This window comes from Corythoichthys intestinalis, chromosome 1, assembly GCF_030265065.1.
Source record: "Corythoichthys intestinalis isolate RoL2023-P3 chromosome 1, ASM3026506v1, whole genome shotgun sequence".
Classification (NCBI taxonomy): Eukaryota; Metazoa; Chordata; class Actinopteri; order Syngnathiformes; family Syngnathidae; genus Corythoichthys; species Corythoichthys intestinalis.
In genome coordinates, this window is record NC_080395.1 from 9,670,364 (window position 1) to 9,692,727 (window position 22,364).

Genomic DNA, 22,364 nt, shown 5'->3' on the forward strand with positions numbered 1-22,364 from the left:
AGAAATGTAATATCAAAACCCCCTCTTAATGTTTTCGTTTGATTAAAATTTGTAAAATTTTCAATCAAAAAGTAAACTAGTAGCTCGACATTGTTGATGTCAATAATTACACCATGCTCACTCATGGTACTAACCCATAAAATCAGTTGGACCCAGGTGCCAGCAGAGGGCGCCAAACACCAAAAAACAAGTAACAAGCGGACATTACATTGTACTGTCATTTTAATCTGTTTGACCGGGGCATGTGCGTTAATTGCGTCAAATATTTTAACGTGATTAATTTAAAAATATAACTACCGCCCGTTAACGCGATAATTTTGACAGCCCTAATAAAAATATATTTAGATTGTAAAAGATGGGCTTCCGTACATTTCTTATAGATGATATCAGTCTATTCATTATTGCTCTATACGCTGTATGTTTACATAAATGTATTTTCAACTTTTTCATCTTAATTAATTCTTAAATTAATGCATAAAATGCACAAATTAGTGTGTAAAGATTCACCAGAATGCAGGAAATTGCGTAGTTGATACTCTAAATGTGTTTGTGTCCCCCGGCACTGGTGGTGGGGCCCAAAGTGACATCTTTTCATGGGGCCCAAAATCCCTGGCAGTGCCCATGAATTGAACACACACACACACACACACACACACACACGCACGCACGCACGCACGCACGCACGCACACACACACACACACACACACACACACACACACATTTAACTGAGCTACGTTCCCCATTAATCACGATAAACGAGGGATCACTGTACTTCATTTGTACGTGCAGTATACAGGTTTTCTAAGGGAGGCGCTAAATTCCAACAATCGACTGAACTCCAACGACGAAGAAGAGGAACTTCCGAAGCGTAGCAATAAACATGGCGCTCTCCATGCGCGCCCCTCGGCTGTCTTGCAAAGTCTCTCGTAACCTTCTTATAATATCTACCATATTTAGCAACAAACACATAACAAAATAAAATTTCAGTAAGTGAAACATTCCAGTGAGGTTTGGGGTTCGAGTCCTCGGAAGCACGCTGGCTGTCCTCCGCCTCCTCCGGGGCGAGGGTGCGGCGTTTACGGGCAGGCGCCTGTGCTCGTCGGGACCCCCGTTTAGGCTCCTCTTCTTCGGCTCGGACCACTTCGCTGTGGAGTCCCTTAAAATCCTCGAGGCTGACAGGTGAACAGCCGCGGTCAATGATTGCAAATTTGGATCAGTATAGTACCAAGGGCGTAGATTTGCATAGGGACTGAAGGGACATGACACTAGCAACTTTACAGGATGCTCAAATTGTCCCCACCAACTTTTAAGCAACCTTATTGGCATTATATCATGAGGTCAGTTATATAGGTAATTGAGATTCTTTCCGTATGTTGTATGGATAGAATTGACCCTATTATTATAAAGTGAATTACGTTCATAATGTTCAGGCTGACATTTACCCCTTTTCACTTGCTGAATGTGCCAGTACATTTTTTTCCCCTCAAACACGCGTTTGATTGGCTGATGACATTACCCCCCCACACACACACACGCGCTCACATCCCAGACAAAAATACAATATGTTGACAACATGCCGCCTACTCATCCCCCTTCGAAAACGATGGGTATTAGAATTTTATTTCGGGCAGCAGCAGCAACCACTGGAAGTAATGTAAAAGAGACGTCAATGTTGTGGAGGTGGGGAATACACCACAAATTTTGCTACTTAAAGTCCGACCTGCATCACAGTTGGCATAACATTAAACTGTATGAATTTGCTAACCTGAAAAACTCAAGTAGAAAGCTGCCTAGAGAGAAGTGTCGTCCTTTATGTTTTCTACTGTTAACGTTAATTGTGAATATAGTGAACCGAGGTTTAACCCCTTCTTTCTAGTTTTGATTTTTATTTTATTTATGTGGTCTTAAAGCAGCCCAAAGGAGCTTTCATTTTTTGTTGAGTTTGGTTGTGTTTGTGATCAAAAGCAATAGTGTTTTACTTAGAAGAAGGTTCTAATTTTATTTATTTTTGGGTATTGGTATTATTTAGACCAGGGGTCAGCAACCCTGGTCCTCGAGTGCCACTATCCAGCTTGTTTTCCATGCCTCCCTCCTTTAACATACCTGGATCAAATAATCATGATCGTTATCAGGCTCCTGCAGAGCTTGCTGATGAGCTGATCATTTGATTCAGGTGTGTCAAAGGAGGGAGAGATGGAAAACAAGCTGGATAGTGGCACTCGAGGACCAGGGTTGCTGACCCCTGATTTAGACAGACAATGTTGAGTGGTCTTAAGACAGTTGTTTATTTTTTGCATTCCTGGATAGTTAAGAGATTATTGTGTATGTTAATATAAGTTAAATTCTGTTCAAAAATTGCAATTTAAATTGGCTAAACAACAAAAAAAACAGAATTTTATTCTGGAAGTTTTCAAAATGTTTCTTTAGTAGTTTTTGAAAACAAAGGTTTGAACTGAATGATGTTCACTTGAATTAATACATATGAAAGTTAGTATAAGTCAATACAGATTTATTTTGCATTGATCATTTAGCCTATCAATTAATTAGGTTCAAATTCGTGAGAAATGTATCCCTGACCCCAGTTCACCCAATCTGTTTGGTCTTATTAATGTCCCGTCCCCAGCAAAAAGTGTACATGCAGGTTATGCTGTTATATCGTCCCTACCAATGTTGAGACCAAACCTACGCCCTTCGTCTAGACCAGGGGTCGGGAACCTATGGCTCTTTTGACGGCCGCATCTGGCTCGCAGACAAATCTTCAGTTATTAAAAAAATAAATAAAAATCGTTATGTAATGGGAAGGGCGCTAGGACCTCGGGGGAAACCTGGCGGGCGTAAGAGCCACGGGGTAAGCGTTAAAAATAGCAACCAGTGAGGGGCGCTCACATATTTTCCATTAGCAAACTAGTGATCCGGCAACATTCGGGACACTACTAGTGACGGGATCTGTCGTTCACTTGAGTAAACGAATCCATTCCGGTTCGTTCAGTAAAAAGATTCGTTCAAACAAATCGCTCAACGAATCGTTCGCCCCCCTCATCTCCCTCCCCGCCCAAACGAATCGTTCGGTTACTGAACGGGAAGTGACGTTGCCGAACGAATCACCAAAGACCGCTTCGCAGTATAACTGAACGGGAAGTGACATTGCTTGGTCCCTCCCTCTCTTCCACATTGACCACTCGTCGTAGTTTCAGAAATGAGTGACAGGCGGTATCATTCTGCTTTCACAGACAGCCTCGTCTCCCTCCTGCTGCTGCAAAAGCGAGGGAGAACTTCCGCGTCGTCTGTCCTAGTTCTATGGGCTCAAAGTCATGGCTCGTGCTTGCATTTCGATTTAGGACACGGTTAAACATTTTCCTTTTGTGAGGGGAGTAGGGGACGGGGGCGCACGGACTTTCTTTAGCAGGTTCTTGATCACATATACAATGCTGCTGCTACCAGCCAACGCAGCATGCTTGCTGTCACAAAAATAAAAATACATCGAAAGTTTAATTTCTAAATATGGAACGACCAACACATCATATTTACATCTCGCTCTGTTGTATTTTTGTTTTTTAGTATTAAGATGATCGTGTTGAATTTTTGCACTGGTATTAATAAATAAAATAATCCGGTCAGCCCCCCTGTCGTCCCCGCATCTCTGATCGTCAAATGCTGACGAGAAATAATTGTTAGCTCTTTACGATGTCGCCTTTCTACTCTCATTAGTCTGTTAAGAAAAATGTAGACATATTACGACATCTCCCGTGTCCGCGTGCGTTGTTTTTGGGCGCTTGAGTAGCACATGATGGACGGATTGACATAATTTGTCAAACCAACCGACACGCTCTGACACGGAAAAAAAAAAAAAACACTCGGAAAAAAATTGACATGTATTTACAGTTTCATTGCAAATCAATATTATGGTGATCATACTAAATATTTTTTTCTGTGCACATATGAGGTAAATATCGCTGCCATGAAGCCTCCATATAGTGACAGTTCTCTGCCCGCTTCACTGCCGTCACGCGACCGCAGCTCAGCTTTTGCTTGCCTCGTAGCTACCCGTGTTTTAAATTACTGTAAATTTGATAGTATGTCGTCATAGGCAGTCACGAGTTTGTTGAGAGAAGTACCACTCTAAACCATGCTCGCTAGATTTGTGTGGGGTTTTTGTCTGTTTGAGCAGCATTTGATAGGCTCCACGTTAACAAATATGTGACAGTCATTTCCTTTCATTTTCTGATTCGTTCACCGCATAGTCATTACTGGAAAATCAAGTTAGCAGCAAGCTAGGTCAGGAACCGGAGGACCGAGTAACTGAACGGGAAGTGACAAAACTCAGTCTTGCCCCCCTGCCTGCACGCTGGCTGCTTATTGGCCACACGTGGACGTGAGTGACAGGCGCCCTGATTCTGTTTCCGCTCCCTCCCCTGCCTGCGATGAGGCTGGCGTCTGATTGGTCGTGTGCGATGTCAGAAGACGCTGCCGCTTGCTCAACGCCCTCCCACGCAGCGAACAAGCACCACCTTCATAGAACGAATCAGTGCAGATGGTGATTAGTTCGGTCTCGTTCACCCAAACAATTCGTTCAAAAAGAACGAATCGTTCGCAACCGATACAACACTAGACACTACAGGTGCGGCAGCGGAGAACGTCTGAAGTCTGATGATGCGTGTGGCAGTCGGTTGAAATAATAGCTATGGATCTGTAGCGTGGTGCAGACAGGAATTTAATGCTTCAGTCTGTTGCTACATATTTAATTTTGCTTTATTTTCATTTTTCTTGTACAGCTGAAACAAGAAAAAAACAACGTCCGTCTCGCATTGCTGCACACACGCGGCTCATTTCTTATTTGCTCTGAAATGTGGATTCTTAAATAATTAATAAACAAATACAAGTTTTTCTGACAAAACTTTTAACTTCTGCATTTTAGACACTACTAGCATTCACTTGTCGTCCGCTCGCCATTACGAACACATCTGCAGTCATACATAAACATACTGTAATAGCCCAGAATGGGGAAATAGGAAGGAGAGGAGTCGGTGATGACTTTCCCACTTTATTGTGGTAACCATAGAAATAATAAACAAAATAACAGCGGCATCCGCAACATGCTAACTTCACTCTCACGCCGTACGCTCTCTCCTCCTTGCTTCACGCTACATCACTACTCTGCCGTCTGATGGCCTCTTCAAGGGCCCACAAATAGTTACGGACATTACAATACTTAACGATTAACATATTTCTGAACTATATTAACACACAGCACACATCACAATCATCATAAAATAAAGCAATCCACTAATATGCACAGTCAAATTATACTCTTTTTCTCACCTCAAACAAGAAAAAAAATACTAGTTTACAATGTCCGTCTCACATTGCTCTAAAATGCGAACATTTATTGCCCATGCACGCCACGTAGCTAGCGCATGCCCCCTGCTGGTTTAAAACTAAGTACAACAGTCTATCCGTGGACACAAAATATTAAAATAACTATTTTAATATTATTTAATAACTGTTATTTAATCTATTATCATTTATAAAAGTTATTAAAAACAATTCAGAGACTTATTGTACTTTAAAAGTGTTGAAATTACATAAAATGCACATATTACTTGTATTTTTAGTTTTAATCATATTGTATGACTCTCACAGAATTACATTTAAAAATATGTCGTGTTCATGGCTCTCTCAGCCAAAAAGGTTCCCGACCCCTGGTCTAGACTTAAAAAAAAAAAAAGATTAGTGCAGTGCGGTATAAGAAAAACTATCATGATAAAGGCTGTTTTATATCAGGTATCGATATGCCACAGAATATAATTTTTTTTCAATTATTTGTTGCAAAATTACGGTACAAGTATGACAGCCGTGAATTGCACTAATAGAAGGCTGCGCACAGCCTTTCCTCCCGGTTTAAATGACTTGGACAAATAGTAACATAAATAATTTTGAAACATATTGTGTTCAGTGTAGATTACTGTAAATGTGTTGCCATTTTCAATTGTGCTGCACCGATAAGTGACATCTTGTGGCCGATTGGTGGTATTGCTATTCCACGTTAACTCACTATTTTCATCTGTGGCAGAAGCGGCAGGGGTGGCGTCGTGTCATCGTTGGAAGTAGTGACGCTGAGTGACGATGTCCCTGTGGCGGACTTTGCCCGGCGTTGTCATCTCCCCCTGCAGCGATGGCCGCCGGGCAACTTGAGTGGGCGCTTCGACGCGGGTGTGGTGGTGTCCTTCGGGTGTTTGCTCAGGCGACGGCTCATCGAAGAGTTTCCACGGTGAGCGGCGCGCCGTGCCTCGAAGGCATTTAGATCCGATCGACGCCAAAGTGTTTCTGAAAGTGTTCTTCTTTTTGTTGTTTTTTTTTGTCAGCGGCATCTTGAACGTCCATCCCAGCCTTCTCCCTCGTTGGCGTGGCCCCGCGCCCATCTTCCACACCATTCTAAACGGAGACGCCGTGACGGGTGTGACCATCATGCAGATACGGCCTCACAAGTAAACAGGAAGTGAAAATAGTTGTCTGGCGATGTGTACCGTAATTTTTGGACTATAAGCTGCTACTTTTTTCCCCTCATTTTGAATCCTGCGGCTTACTTGTTGATTTATTGGGTTAATAGGTAATATTTTATTTGACAGCGCCGTCATAAGACTGCCATAAGACCGTCATAATTATGACATGACACTGTCATGGTTATTGATGAATGCTTATGACCGATATCATTAAGTGTCATCTGGCAAATTATGTCACTAACTCCATTTATGTTTGGCTCGCATCTTTTACATCCATTCCAAGTGTGATAATTTACCAAATGACACAAAATAACATCTGCTATTAGCATTCATTAATGCTCATGATCGTGTCACGTTATAATTATGATTGTCCAATGACAGTCTTATGGCGCCTCTGTCAAATAAAGTGTTACCAAATACCATAACTAGCAATTAATGAAACAACTAGAATAGTAACTGAAGAAATAATTAGGACAGAACATGAAGTTTAATTATTATTTACATTTGTATTTCTGCAATGTCAGTGACGTGCGGTGAGGTTCATGGTTGGTGAGGCACTGACTCCTTTAGTGTCAGATTTCCAAATATATAAACCAAAAAGGGTAGCTTATTCAATTGGCTCCTGGTTGTTTCATATCTCATCAGCATTCGCCACAAAACATGCACACACGGTACATATTATCGATACGTAAAAGTAAGAAAATAACATGCATTTGCTCTACACACTCAATGTGTTGGCCGTCGCAATTCTATAATTCATGCAACATAAATGAGAGTAAAGAGTGGTGTACAAAACCACAGAATTCAATTCTGACCTTTAGTGAAATATTCAGTTGTTTTTAAAACTTTTAATTCTGATATTTTAATCAATTTAATACAGATTGCTAAACAAAAAGTGTGAAAAGAAAAACAAAGAATATTTTATTTAAGGCCAAAATTTAGTTTTTAAATATTCTATTGTATTTTTCATAGTCTAAGCTCTTTTTTTTTGTTGTTTTTTTTGTTTTTTTTGTTTTTAAATAAGATTGAAATTAAAACTGTTTGTGGTCTTGCGCCTGTCCTTCACCACAAAAACCGCCGTTACTTTGGAAGAGCATAGGTTTGGTCTTAACATTCGTAGGGACGATATAACAGCATAACCTGCATGTAGGTACACTTTTTGCTGGGGACGGGACATTAATAAGACCAAACAGATTGGATGAAGGGGGCAAAGGGCCACATTTCTCATTTATATGAACTTAATTAATTAATAGGCAAAATGATCAATGCAAAATAAATCCTTATCTACTGATAATAACTTTTACGTGCATTGGTTCAGATGATACACTGTTCGATTCAAACCTTTGTTTTCAAAAAATACGAAAGAAACATTTTGAAAACTTCCTGAATAAATGTCTGGTTTTTATTAGCAAACATAAACATAATGAAAATAATTCACTTAATAATGGTAGGGTCAAGTTTATCCTTACAACATATGGAACTATTGAAAGATCTAAATTCTCTATATAACTAAACATTATATCATGCAAAAAAGGTAAGGTTGCTTAAAAGTTGGTGGGGACAATTTTAGCATCCTGAAAAGTTGGTAGTGTTATGTCCCTACCGTCCCTATGCAAACCTACACCCTTTTTGTAAAAGTCCTCCTTATTTTCCTTTACTTTAAAAAATCTCTCCGCCTCAATGGAGAGGATTGCTTCAATTAGATCGTTCTGTGTTCTATTTGACAAGCCAGAAAACACAGTGGATGTGTCCAAATGTCTAGCTAACCTTTCATCTTTCTAAGCAAAACCATGTAATCGTTCTACATATATGCCACGTTTAGAAGAGCTTACACGTTCATCGTTACCACGAAATGTTAACTCCTGTTTAGCTAGGATACAGGTTGCATTAATGAAGTCTTTCAAACTCTTTCGGTTTTCTTTTACTTTAGCATTGTGGCTGCTACCGTTGAGCTTCCGCTGTTCGTCAAAGCCAAATCGGTCCTTGAGCTTCCAAAAGTTTTTAAAGCAATCAGGCTTTGAATGTGAGTGGTCGAGCTCTCATGTTTGCTGAGGCTTCGTGGTAGTTTTTTAATGTCACAATATCTCGTGTTAGTCCAGACATTGGCACAAGTTGAGAAGGAAAGGCAGGGAAAGCAGCAGAGGCGATTTTTCAAAGGACAGCCACATAGCCAGTCTTTTCGGGTGTACCAGTCCGTTTGAAAAGCGCGAGTTATCTTCTGTCCCGCAGTTTGAAGCAAACCTTTTAGCTCCGGTGTGGTGTTAATCGCGCCCACTTTTGACAGAAAGTCCAGTTTCACGTACGCCCCCTTTCAGTGCGGCAAAGTTCTATCTGCCGCAACCTGTGCCTTTTTACTGTGGTTTTATTTAACCATCAGCAAAACTAAATATGTCGCTAACAAAAATTAAACTTTAAAGGTTAAAGACATTAGCCAGACTGTGGAAAATCAGGTCAAATAAACGTATCTGGAAACATTATAATGGCGACATGCAGATGTACGGCAACCAGCACGCTCCAATTCCATGTATACACCCAGTTTGTTATGGATTGCGCAATCAGAGGTGAGGCTTTACTCGTTGCTGCCGCACCTCTCGTTTCATTTCTTTATTTGAACAGGAAATGGGCAAATTCAGCGATTTTGACGATAAAAAATGTTTGAAATGAGTCATACATAAAGAGCAATGGACAAATATTAATATAAATTTGATGCTATATTTATTTTTTTATCATGATGACAGGTGAGGCTCTGCCTCACCTGCCTCCCCTGACCGCACGTCACTGGCTTGGAGGCATGTTGGACGACAAAAATGTTGACAGCAGGTGGCAGCAGAGGTTGACTGTCTCCCCTAAGGGAGCCGTGATGGCCAGCTTCTTGAAAAGCAATGAAGCTTTGCAGCCATTTGGTTCAAAGCTTCATTGTGGTTCATTCGGTCTTATGACAGTCTTATGATGCGCTGTCAAATAAAGTGTTACCGGTTATCTTTTGGTGTAAATATCCCATAATACAGTGATGACAGCTGCTGCTTATAGTCCAGTTTGGCTTATCTATGAAGAAATTCTGTTTTCGTGTCAAATTTGGTGGGTGGCGGCTTATACTCAGGTGTGCCTTATAGTCCGAAAATTACAGTATGTCTGTACACTGGTTTAAAAAAGTATCTGAACCTTTTGGAATTTCTCAAATTTCTGCTTAAAATCACCATCAAATGTGATCTGTGATCTTTGTCAAAATCACACAGATTTAAAAAGTCTGCTTTTACTAAAACCACCCAAACATTTATCGTTTTTTTATATTTTAATGATGATAGTATGCAAACAATGACAGAAAGGGGGAAAAATAAGTAAGTGAACCATCACATTTAATTGCAGCAATAACTACAACCAGATGCTTCCTGTAGCTGCAGATCAGTATGGCACCTCGATCAGGACTAATCTTGGCCCATTCCTCTCTACAAAACTGCTGTAGTTCAGCCAGATTCCTGGAATGTCTGTCTTAGGTCAAACCACAGCATCTCAATGGGGTTCAAGTCTGGACTTTGACTTGGCCACTCCAGAATGTGTATTTTGTTTTTCTGAAACCATTTTGAAGTTGATTTACTTTTGTGTTTTGGAGGTGTTAATATTGGTGAGCTGTTCCATTTTTCCTCCACACATGACGGTGTTGTTACTCCCAAACAATTCAACTTTGGTTTCATCAGTCCAAAAAATATTTTGCCAAAAACGTCTGTGGAGTGTCCAAGTGCCTTTTGCGAACATTGAACAAGCAACAATATTTTTTTGGGACAGCAGTGGAGTCCTCCCATGAACACCATTCTTGGCCATAGTTTTACATATAGCCATATTTTAAATATACATATGATGTGTGCACAGAGATATTGAACTGTGCCAGTGACTTTTGTAAGTCTTTAGCAGACACTCTAGGGTTGTTTTTTTACCCCTCTTATTATTCTGCGCTGAACTCTTGGCATCATCTTTAGTGGACGGCCACTCTTTAGGAGAGAAGCAACAGTGCCAAACTCTCTCCATTTGTAGACAATGTCTGTGACTGAACATCCAGACTTCTAGAGATGGTTTTGAATCCTTTGCCAGCCTTATACAAATCAACAATCCTTGATCTCAGGTCTTCAGACAGCTCTTTTGACTGAGCCATGATGCACATCAGACAATGCTTCTCGTCAAGACCATTCTTACCAGGTGTGTGTTTTATAGTGGGCAGGGCAGCTTTTAACCACTCATCAGTGATTGGGCACACACCTGACTTAAAATGTTTGGTAAAGATTGGTTTCAATTGCTCTTTATGTCTCCTTGGGCAGAGGGTTCACTTACTTATTTTTCCCCTTCCTGTCATTGTTTGCGTGCTATCCTCATTAGAATATGAAAACCCATATATTTTGGGGTGTTTTTAGATAAAGCAGGTGATTTTATGCAGAAATATGAGAAATTCCCAATGGTTCAGATACCTTTTCATACCACTGTATTCCTTCTTTTTTTCAGTGGCAATGGTTTCTTCCCTGCCCAGCATTTGACCCACTGACACCGTTCATGCACCAAAATGACAGGAATTCCCATGCGATGCGGGCTCTTTAATTTGACACCCCAAAAATAACCATTCAGCGTTCGCCCAAAAACGGAGAGTTTTGTTTTTTGGGGGGGGGCGGTAAAAAACACTACTTGTCCTACAGTTTTCGTTTAAATCCTTTCATTTATTTTGTTTTTGCTAAAAACGTACAGTTCGGCCAAAATTTGCCAAAAACGTACCCATTCATTTCTCATGGGCAAAATTTCCTTTTCATTTCCGATTACCCTCTTCGCCCGCCATTCATTTAAACGGCACAAAAACTTCCATTCACTCCTATCAATTTCCGAACCAAAGTGACCCGATACCTGCAGGAAGTGACCTCAAAATTCCTCCAAATCAACAGCAAGTAACCTAATATCAACAGGACCCCAATGGGTTTACCTGCCAAAGCAATGCATCTGCAATTTCTCCAAAAATAGCATTTTCTAGTTGTGCATATGTTTTAAATTTTTTATTAGTGTTACTGTGTTGCCTTGACTTATTAAAATTAGCGGTGTCCCAATACATCGATTATTAGATTCATCGAGGTTTGAAACGTGACGATTTGATTTCGATTCATAAATGTTCAAAAACGATGATTTTAAAATTTTTTAAATGAATTTTATTAATTAATAATGTATGATGCATCGATAATCGTGATCATTGTCAATACCGTGATCATCGTTCAATGATCGAATGTAGGGCTGCAGCTATCGAATATTTTAATAATCGAGTAATCGACTGAAAATTCTATCGATTAATCGAATAATCGGATAAAACAAATATATTTTTGGGTGAAGAGCAATTATAGATATACATGAGAAAACAAGACATTTCATCTAATCTTGAACCATTTTCAGTCAATCAATGTCTTTATTTTCAATGTATATTGTTGAAAACAGCCAACAATTGCATCTCAGATGTAACTAAAATAAAAAAAAAGACTAATTCACTGCTTTCACTCAAAAAACCTTTCGATCTTGTTTAAAAAAAAAAAAAAAAAAAAAAAAAAAAAAAAAATATATATATATATATATATATATATATATATATATATATAATATACCTAAAAATGCCGTTACGCTTGATAACACACATCACTTAAAAGTTAGGATTTTTTTCCCACGTGTTTCCATTGAATTTCTATTTGTGACAAGGCATTTTTAAGTTCTAGTTAAGTTTTAAGTTAGTCTAAACTGTAAGTCCTAATAGGATTTTGAGTTTTTGCAGTGTTCAAAATAAATGTATGATACAGGCTGTATTGGAGAACATTAGGGACCAGTGCTACTTGGTGTTTTATCCAGCAATGACTACTGAGCTAAAATTGATAGTTAGCATTATTGAGTTTTTATTTTACACCCTCATCACTCCACATCGCTATGTTATGTTAAAGCCTGTATGTAAGACACGTTAGCCAAGCATCGACAGTGGTCATAATTAATAGAAACCTAGCCCTCCGCAGGGCTAACGTTACGTTAATCTTATTTATTAGCGCTCTTTATTAGCGCTTAGCGCTCTACTGCTTTAAGATGGCGGGTGTTTACTAACGCTGCCCAGATGCGGCCGAGTCTGTCATTTCGCATCTAGTTCAACATACATGTGATCTATATGAGACTCATCAGACACTACCTGCTACCAACTAGCATCGTGCGGGCTAGTATTTAGCAACGTTGGCGTCGTTTGTAGCGGCTGTCGGCTGCAGTAAGTTTTTTTTCTCTTCTTCTTCTTCCTCTACGTATGTGACATCAGCGCGTCCCGCATTAAAAGTAGTCCGAGCAAAACGTAATGCTTAGGCTGTCAAAATAAACGATTACTCGAGGTGAATAAAACTACTAGGATCAGTTTTTAAACTTGAGATACTCGAGTTGCTCGGGTATTCGTTTCAGCGATAATCGAATCGTAACACCCTGAATCGTAATCGAATCGAATTTTGGGGTGCCACCAGGGGGCAGAAAAAGCACTCCACTAAGCTATCTGCCATCCCGGTATTTTCCCTTCAGGTTCGACACAGGTCCCATCCTGAGCCAGACTCTCCACCGGGTGCCCGAGACCAACACGTCCGAGCAGCTTGCAGACGCCCTCGCCGTTAAAGGAGCCCGGCTGGTAGGCTCCGCCTCCCCTCGACCCGGCTTTTTCCCTGTCGGGTGCTAACGTGCGCTTGAAATCCTCGAGCAGCTCCTGGACACGTTACAGACTTTACCTCAAAAGATGGCCGACATGCGAGAGCAGAGCCAGAACGGCGCCACCTTTGGTGAGAAGCGCCGACTACTCATGCCGTCCAGTGAGGTCGCTGACACCTGCTCTTCTCCTGACAGCCCCCAAGATCAGCTCCTCCATCTGCTGGCTTTCCTGGGAGGAGCAAACGTGCAGACAAATCGACCGACTCTACCGAGCCGTCGGCTCCAGGGTGAGACGTCATTCGTATTCATTCATTTTTCATCCTTCTCCGGTGAATTGGAGTTTATCGCCAGTAGACGTCTGATTTTGGAGTGGTTCATGTAATGTCCTGTTGATTTTCATTCACTTCCTTTACATTTTGGTTAATTTCCGGGTCACTTTCTGTTCATCGATTGTTTCCTGTTGATTTTGGGTCACTTTCTTCTGATTTTGGGTCTCTTTATTTTCTTTTTGAGACATTTATGGGTGAATTCCTGTTCATTGTTCACTTCCTGTTTCTTTTGGGGTATTTACGATACTTCTTATTGATTTTGGGTCACTTTCTGTTGATTTTCGGTGACTTCCCTTTTTAGCGCATTTACAGCTCACTTCCTGTTCATCTGTCAATTCCTGTTGATTTTGTGGTATTAAGGAGTCGATTTATATTCGTTTTGGCTCACTTCCCAGGGTTTCCCCTAGGGTTTTTTGACAGCTGTGGTGGGCTACATCGGAGTCAGACAGTTAGAGCTGAAACGAATACTCGAGTAACTCGAGTTTAAAAACTGATCCGAGTAATTTTATTCACCTCGAGTAATCGTTTATTTTGACAGCTCCAAGCATCACCTTTTGCTCGGACTACTTTTAATGCGGGACAACTCGCTGATGTCACGTGCATAGAGGAAGAAGCAAAAAAAAAAAAAAAAAAGAAACTTACTGCAGCCGTTGCTAAATACTAGCCCGCATGATGCTACGTTGGTAGCAGGTAGCGTCTGATGCGTCTCATAGAGATCACATGTATCAGCGGTGTTAGTAAACAACCGCCATCTTAAAGCAGTAGAGTGCTAAGCGCTAATAAAGAGCGCTAAGCGCTAATAAATAAGATTAACGTTACTGTCACTAGCTTACGTAACGTTAGCCCTGCGGAGGGCTAGGTTTCTATTAATTATGACCACTGTCGATGCGTGGCTAACGTGTCTTACATACAGGCTTTAACATAACATAGCGTTGTGGAGTGATGTGGGTGTAAAATAAAAACTCAATAATGCTAACTATCAGTTTTAGCTCAGTAGTCATTGCTGGATAAAACACCAAGTAGCACTGGTCCCTAATGTGCTCCAATACAGCCTGTATCATACATTTATTTTGAACACTACAAAAACTCAAAATCCAATCAGGACTTACAGTTTAGACTTAAAACTTAACTAGAACTTAAAAATGGCTTGACACAAATAGAAATTCAATTGAAACACGTGGCAAAAAATCCTAACTTTTAAGTGATGTGTGTTCTCAAGCGTAACGGCATTTTTAGGTAAGAAATATATATATATATATATATTTTTTAATAAGATCTAAAGGTTTTTTGAGTGAAAGCAGTGAATTAGTCTTTTTTTTAATTCTAGTTACAGCTGATATACATTTGTTGGCTGTTTTCGACAATATACATCGAAAATAAAGGCATTGATTGACTGAAAATGGTTCAAGAGTAGATGAAATGTCTTGTTTTCTCATGTATATTTATAATTGCTCTTCACCTTAAAAATATATTTGATTTATCTGATTACTCAATTAATCGATAGAATTTTCAGTCGATTACTCGAGTACTAAAATATTCGATAGCTGCAACCCTACGGACAGTCCCAAAATGTCGTGCCGCGGCGAAATTGCTTCATATCATGACAATTGAGATTTTTTTTTTTCGACATTAATTTTTTTCCAAGAACAACCATGACAAATATCTATTTGAAATATTTTATTAGCCAGGCTAATGTCATAGCTCTCAGCTACGGTACATGTACGTAATACTTCAAAATACTCATCTGAAATTACAACCAGTGATATCGGCAACAAAGCTATACTAGTACGCAAAGATTCGGGTCAAACACACGCCATAAAGAACTTAAACGTTATGTCGATGTCAATATTAGAGTTTTTTTTCACAGGCTTAAACCAGAATTACATTTTTTAACTCGAAATACCTTTCGGTGGATTTTCGCCAAATTTCCAACTCCGCACCAACGTACTCAGGCACAAGCTTGCAACAGGAGAACCGATGTTATTTTCAAAATAAAGCATGTAAAGGAACAAATTTTATTTGACGTGCTATTTCAGACAACTTCTGGCAAATAGTTTTTGAATCGTAAGCTATATATATTTTATTTTAGTGCTGCAACGATTAATCGATTGACTCGAGGATCCGATTAGAAAAAAAATATTTGAATTAAATTTAGTTGCTTCGAGTATTCGTTTCATTAAAGTGGCGTTCTAAGCGTTCTAATGGTTTATTTTGAAAGTGTTTGCATTTAGTTTGATTGATTAGAGTGGATACACTGCCCTCTGGTCCGACTCTTTTCACATGGCTTAGTCCAACTGCTCCCTGTTAAGTCCAACGTAGGCTAAGTTTTTGTTTGAGCTACGTTTTTTTAATGCATTCATAATTTAGTTTATAGGTATATTTAGCCGTTTTTTTGTGGGAATATGTGCCTGAACCATTTGTTAAGACCATTGTCAAAAAAAAAAAAAAAAAAACTTTAGCATTTTATAGCGTTTAAGCTAGCAGACTTTTTCTATGTAAGTTAGCCAATTGTTTTTTTCTTGTACAAAAATCCCCAATTTAAAAAAAAAAAAATACAGTTTGAGGCTCAGCTCATGTATTTTAATTGTTCATGTTCCTTATCCGATTACTCGATTATTCGAACTAACTAGTCCATTGATTAATCCACAACTAAAATATTCAATAGCTGCAGCCCTGATATATTTATTTAGACGCTGTACTGCCCATAACAGTGCGTTTCCTTGTGCACTGCCCAACAGCCAGCTAACACTGAATGTATTTCAATAAACTGCAAGGCTTGGTCTTGTCTTGCCTTCATGTGAAGTCACTCGTTTTTATATTGAGAAACTACAACACAGAAACATACATATATTCAACACTCAATACACTACAAACTGTACCACAGACTTTCATACATAACTAGGGTTGTTCCGATCATGTTTTTTTGCTCCCGATTCAATTCCAATCATTCCCGATAATTTTTCCCGATCATATACATTTTGGCAATGCATTAAGAAAAAAATGAATAAAACTCGGACGAATATATACATTCAACATACAGTACATAAGTACTGTATTTGTTTATTATGACAATAAATCCTCAAGATGGTATTTACATTATTAACATTCTTTCTGTGAGATGGATCCACGGATAGAAAGACTTGTAATTCTTAAAGGATAAATGTGACTAAATATTGCCATCTAGTGTATTTGTTGAGCTTTCAGTAAATGATACTGTAGCCATTTAACTGTTCTGCCCAAATGCATGATGGGAAGTGCAACCATGACTGTGCGTAGTGGCACCAATTGATATATCTTCTTTGCGTTGGGAAATAACACAGGGTGTTACGAAAAAGATCAACTACTGCCTTTCTTCCCCACATTGCTTCCCACGATATTTGTAATTGTTGAGAGTGGGATTGTAAGGCTTTAGCTATTTAAAAAAAAAGGCTCCAAAGGCTGCCAAAATTCTCTCTACTCATTATACGTGGCCTTTTAGCTCTACATTTAGGTAAAACGGCGCCATTATAGATTGAACGTGACAATGCGTGAGTGGGTCGTACAGCGCATGAGTTAATTGCGGTAAATATTTTAATGTGATTAATTAAAAAAAAAATTAATTACCGCCGTTAACGCGATAAATTTGATAACCATACTTTAAGCCAAAATTAAAGACTCTGGATGAGTTTAAAACATTTTGTCTGTAACTTTAAATACAATTTGAAAACGATTTAATTAAAAAATATATATATATTAAAAAAAGGCATGTCCGATATTTTTTTGCCGATTTCGATACTTTGAAAATGACGTGATCGGACCCGATCGATCGGGACATCTTTATACACAACTATTATCTTTATACACAACTATTAGATAGATATCACAACTTGCTTGAGCTACTACTAGCCTTAAGCGTAGGCTGGCTTTTATACTACAACAACAAGACTTAAGTTTTGTACATATGACTTTTCTCCTCGTAGGTATGCATATACTGCGCATCAATAGGTTACTGTAAACGTAAAATACTGACAGAGGCGGAGACGTAGCAGAAAGCAATCATGAGTGTCAATGCGACTGACAGACACTGCACTGTGCAAGTAAATGACTTGTGAGCCAAACTGTGTCACAAAATAGATGCAGTGAATTATTCTGACCAACAGGTGGCAGCAACACAATGCAAAATGCCAACTGGTTTCCCACACTGGCGCATATAGCAGCTCAGACTTATTGTTAAATTATACAAATTATGAATTACAATGTATGTAAATAAAAAAAAAAAATTCAAATTTGCAAGGCGTGGCGGCTTTTATTTTGGTGTGGCGGTGCGCCACAATCTTTAATGTGTAGGGGAAACCCTGCTTTCTATACATTTTGTGTCATTTTATGTTGATTTTGTGGCATTTCCGGGTCACTTTCTGTTCATCGGTCACTTCCTGTGGTTTTCGGGATATTGACGAGTAACTTTCTATTCATTTTGGCTCAGTTCCAATACATTTTGTGTCATTTTCTGTTGATTTTGGGGGGCATTTACAGGTCATTTCCTAAGTAACCTGTCATAACCTGGTAATGCCCTAAAATGAACAGGAAGTGACCTGTAAATGCCCACAAAAGACTGGATGTGAATGCTTTGATTTCAGCACCATTGACGGCACTAGACGTCCAATCTAGTCAAAATGAATTGGATGTCTAGCGCCGTCAATTTTGGGGCACTATTAATTCATTAATTCATTCTCTGTTGATTTTCGATCACTTCCTTTTCCTTTTGGGGACTTTACAGTTCACTTCCTGTTGATTTTGGGGCATTTCCATGTCACTGTCTGTCAATTTTGGGTTACTGAAACGGAAGTGACTCCATTGACAGTGCCAGACGTCCAATCCAGTCAAAAGTAATTGGATGCCTAGCACATTCAATTTTGGGGCATTTCACGTCATTTTCTGTTGATTTTCGGTTGCTTGCTTTTCCTTTTGGGACATTAATCGTCAGCAAATTTGTCCTTTTTGTAGTTTCCTCTGCGGACCACGTGGATGGGTCACACCATCAAGCTGGGGGACTTTGCGGGGAGTTGTCAGGTCTCGTGGACTCCTCCGCCGCCGTCGCCGGGCTCTGTGATCTTCCGCAAGGAGTCGGACGCGCTGGCCGTGCGCTGCAAGGTGGCCAGTCGGCTCGCGGTCAACCGCATCGGTTAGCAACAGCGGTTAATCGTCAGCTTTTCGATTTCAGGACGGCTGGGTGAGCTTCAAGACAGTGGTCCTGAAGAAACGTCTGACGGCGGCCGACTTTTATAACGGCTACTTGCACCGAACGGCCGGGCCGCACGGCGATGCCGTCTTTGTCAGCCCGCCTGGGGGAGGGCCGGAAAGCCGCGCCAACAAAAGTACCACCCACTGTTCCTGACGGACATTTCCCCTCGGACTGTTCGGTGAGTGTCGGAGTTGCCAGCGGGGGGCGCCGTCTGACCTTTAGTCAGGTTGATGGAGCCAACGGAAAAAAGGATTTTAACACCTTGGCTGGCATTGACGGCCCAGTCGAAACGGATTAACGTCTGGCGCCATCAGTGTGAGCTTAGAGGCTGCGGTCGTGAAAACCGTTTTCACGGCGGCTGATTTTTAAAATGGCTACCGGGACCCGCCGCGTCATTTTGTGTGGCTTGCAAAGTAAATCATTTTTCTCTGTAAAATAAAATTGAAATTCCAGCTGTCAAGATCAAGGATAACAGTAATATTTCAATATTTACTGTGCTTTTAACGGAAAAAAAAGAAAAGAATAAATGTACGTGAAAAAAAGTTTTTGCCTGTTTTATCTTTTTTAATTAAAAAAACAACAACAAAAATCGAATGTTACTTTTTTTCCCCCATTCCCGGGACACTTTCTGTTGATTTGGCAGCATTTCAAGTTCACTTCCTGTTCCTATTGGGACGCTTCCTGTTGCTCTAAAGTGCCTGTGACACGATTAAAAAAAATGTTGAAAAGCATTATTTATGAATTTACTATATTATTATTTGAATATATACAGTGCCTTGCAAAAGTATTCGGCCCCCTTGAATCTTGCAACCTTTCGCCACATTTCAGGCTTCAAACATAAAGATATGAAATTAAATTTTTTTGTCAAGAATCAACAACAAGTGGGACACAATCGTGAAGTGGAACAACATTTATTGGATAATTTCAACTTTTTTAACAAATAAAAAACTGAAAAGTGGGGCGTGCAATATTATTCGGTCCCTTTCCTTTCAGTGCAGCAAACTCACTCCAGAAGTTCAGTGAGGATCTCTGAATGATCCAATGTTGTCCTAAATGACCGATGATGATAAATAGAATCCACCTGTGTGATTTCCCAAGCTTTAAACATCTCAAGGAGCACTGTGCAAGCCATCATATTGAAATGGAAGGAGCATCAGTCCACTGCAAATCTACCAAGACCCGGCCGTCCTTCCAAACTTTCTTCTCAAACAAGGAGAAAACTGATCAGAGATGCAGCCAAGAGGCCCATGATCACTCTGGATGAACTGCAGAGATCTACAGCTGAGGTGGGAGAGTCTGTCCATAGGACAACAATCAGTCGTACACTGCACAAATCTGGCCTTTATGGAAAAGTGGCAAGAAGAAAGCCATTTCTCAAAGATATACATAAAAAGTCTCGTTTAAAGTTTGCCACAAGCCACCTGGGAGACACACCAAACATGTGGAAGAAGGTGCTCTGGTCAGATGAAACCAAAATTGAACTTTTTGTCCACAATGCAAAACGATATGTTTGGCGTAAAAGCAACACAGCTCATCACCCTGAACACACCATCCCCACTGTCAAACATGGTGGTGGCAGCATCATGGTTTGGGCCTGCTTTTCTTCAGCAGGGACAGGGAAGATGGTTAAAATTGACGGGAAGATGGATGCAGCCAAATACAGGAACATTCTGGAAGAAAACCTGTTGGTATCTGCACAAGACCTGAGACTGGGACGGAGATTTATCTTCCAACAGGATAATGATCCAAAACATAAAGCCAAATCTACAATGGAATGCTTAAAAAATAAACGTATCCAGGTGTTAGAATGGCCAAGTCAAAGTCCAGACCTGAATCCAATCGAGAATCTATGGAAAGATCTGAAGACTGCTCTTCACAAACACTCTCCATTCAACCTCACTGAGCTCGAGCTGTTTTGCAAGGAAGAATGGGCAAAAATGTCAGTCTCTCGATGTGCAAAACTGATAGAAACATACCCCAAGCGACTTGCAGCTGTAATTGGAGCAAAAGGTGGCGCTACAAAGTATTAACGCAAGGGGGCCGAATAATATTGCACGCCCCACTTTTCAGTTTTTTATTTGTTAAAAAAGTTTAAATTATCCAATAAATTTTGTTCCACTTCACGATTGTGTCCCACTTGTTGTTGATTCTTGACAAAAAATTAAAATTTTATATCTTTATGTTTGAAGCCTGAAATGTGGCGAAAGGTTGCAAGGTTCAAGGGGGCCGAATACTTTTGCAAGGCACTGTATATACAACAATTTGGCAAAGCGCAGATGACGAGGAATGAGTATTTTAATCTGCCGTTTAGCCATGCCTGTCATTATAGCGCTCTAGCGCCTCCAAGCTGGGTGATGACATTGGCAGATTAACGATTTCAGCTGATTTAGAATTCAGCCCATTGAGGGGGAAGATTCAGAACGAGAAAAATGCCACTGAGAGCATCAAAATGTCATCATTGTTTTAATATCGCCAATATTTTTACAGGATATTCTTTTTAAATATTTTTCCCCAACTGATAAATAGATTGTATGGTCATGACAAAGAAGTCTTGTGCTAAATGGAATATGAAATATTAAAAATGCATTTAATCAGTACGACAGGGCTAAATTACTGAATAATGGTCAAAACTGCTGCAAAACAGCCGACTATTTTTACGATTAGTCGACTAATATATAAATATTTTTTTTACTACTTAAATGATGGAATTTTTGTTGAAGCTTATTAATTCACAAAAAACATTTTGGGACACCGAAATTATAAACGTGTAAATAAATAACATAAATATCAATAATAAATCACAAACAATGAGGTCAAATGCTGCTGGCATTAACTAGTGAAAAAAAAAAAAAAAGTAAACGGAAACACTGTGACTTCACCTTTTCAACAGGAGTCAACACAATTCTTACTCTTTTTGTGGTATGTCATTGTCTATATTGTTCTAAATGTTAAAATGAATTGCAGTGCCCCGGACAACCATTTTCAGAATACTTTGTGTGAGTTCAGATGCTTTTTCTGGTGTGCATTTTGGGGGGAGGGGAAAAACTGTTCAACTTTTGTTTGTTTTAACCTGAAAATAGATCAAGTAGAGGGCACACTGAAATATTGCCACAATTATTTTGAATGAAAGGCACACATACTCACAGTAACAAAAATTAAATATATAGTATTAATTTTATAGTATACTACTATATGTATATGCACAATAATACTTTATAATATAAAGTAACTAACATTAGTGTAGGCATGGATTACAGTAAGCAGGCCAGTGCTGTTTCCATATATATATTTTTTTATTATATTATGTATATACAGGATATATGTATATATTTTCCCCAAGTGGGAGCTTCCATGATCCTAATGAATTTAATAATAATTTTAAAAATATATAATTGTATTATATATGTATATACTTTAATAAAAATGCACATTGATACGACCCACATAAAGGCAACTTCCATTAAAAAAAATCATAAGAAAGTTGTATGGACTTACAATCCGCTAGCTTGTTGTTTCTTGGTGTCTTCGAAAATTACACTTGGGTGACGGCGTTTCAAGAGTTCATTCTTAGCAGACGTGCCACTGTGGTATGCGAGCTCAGCAAAGAGTACACACAGTGGTACCCTCCATATTTTCCT

General features: G+C 39.5%; 1 protein-coding gene across 1 annotated transcript; it reads left to right on the top strand.

Annotated features, from left to right (window-relative positions):
- Nucleotides 1-995: 995 nt before the first annotated feature.
- mtfmt (mitochondrial methionyl-tRNA formyltransferase) lies at nucleotides 996-19,407 on the top strand (the record flags this gene model as incomplete). Its single annotated transcript, XM_057833810.1, has 8 exons — nucleotides 996-1,180; nucleotides 6,072-6,269; nucleotides 6,364-6,486; nucleotides 13,057-13,159; nucleotides 13,232-13,307; nucleotides 13,372-13,463; nucleotides 18,489-18,635; nucleotides 18,706-19,407. Coding segments are annotated over 8 exons (1,098 nt in total), but the record flags the coding sequence as incomplete, so codon positions are not given.
- Between the last annotated feature and the right edge of the window lie 2,957 nt (nucleotides 19,408-22,364).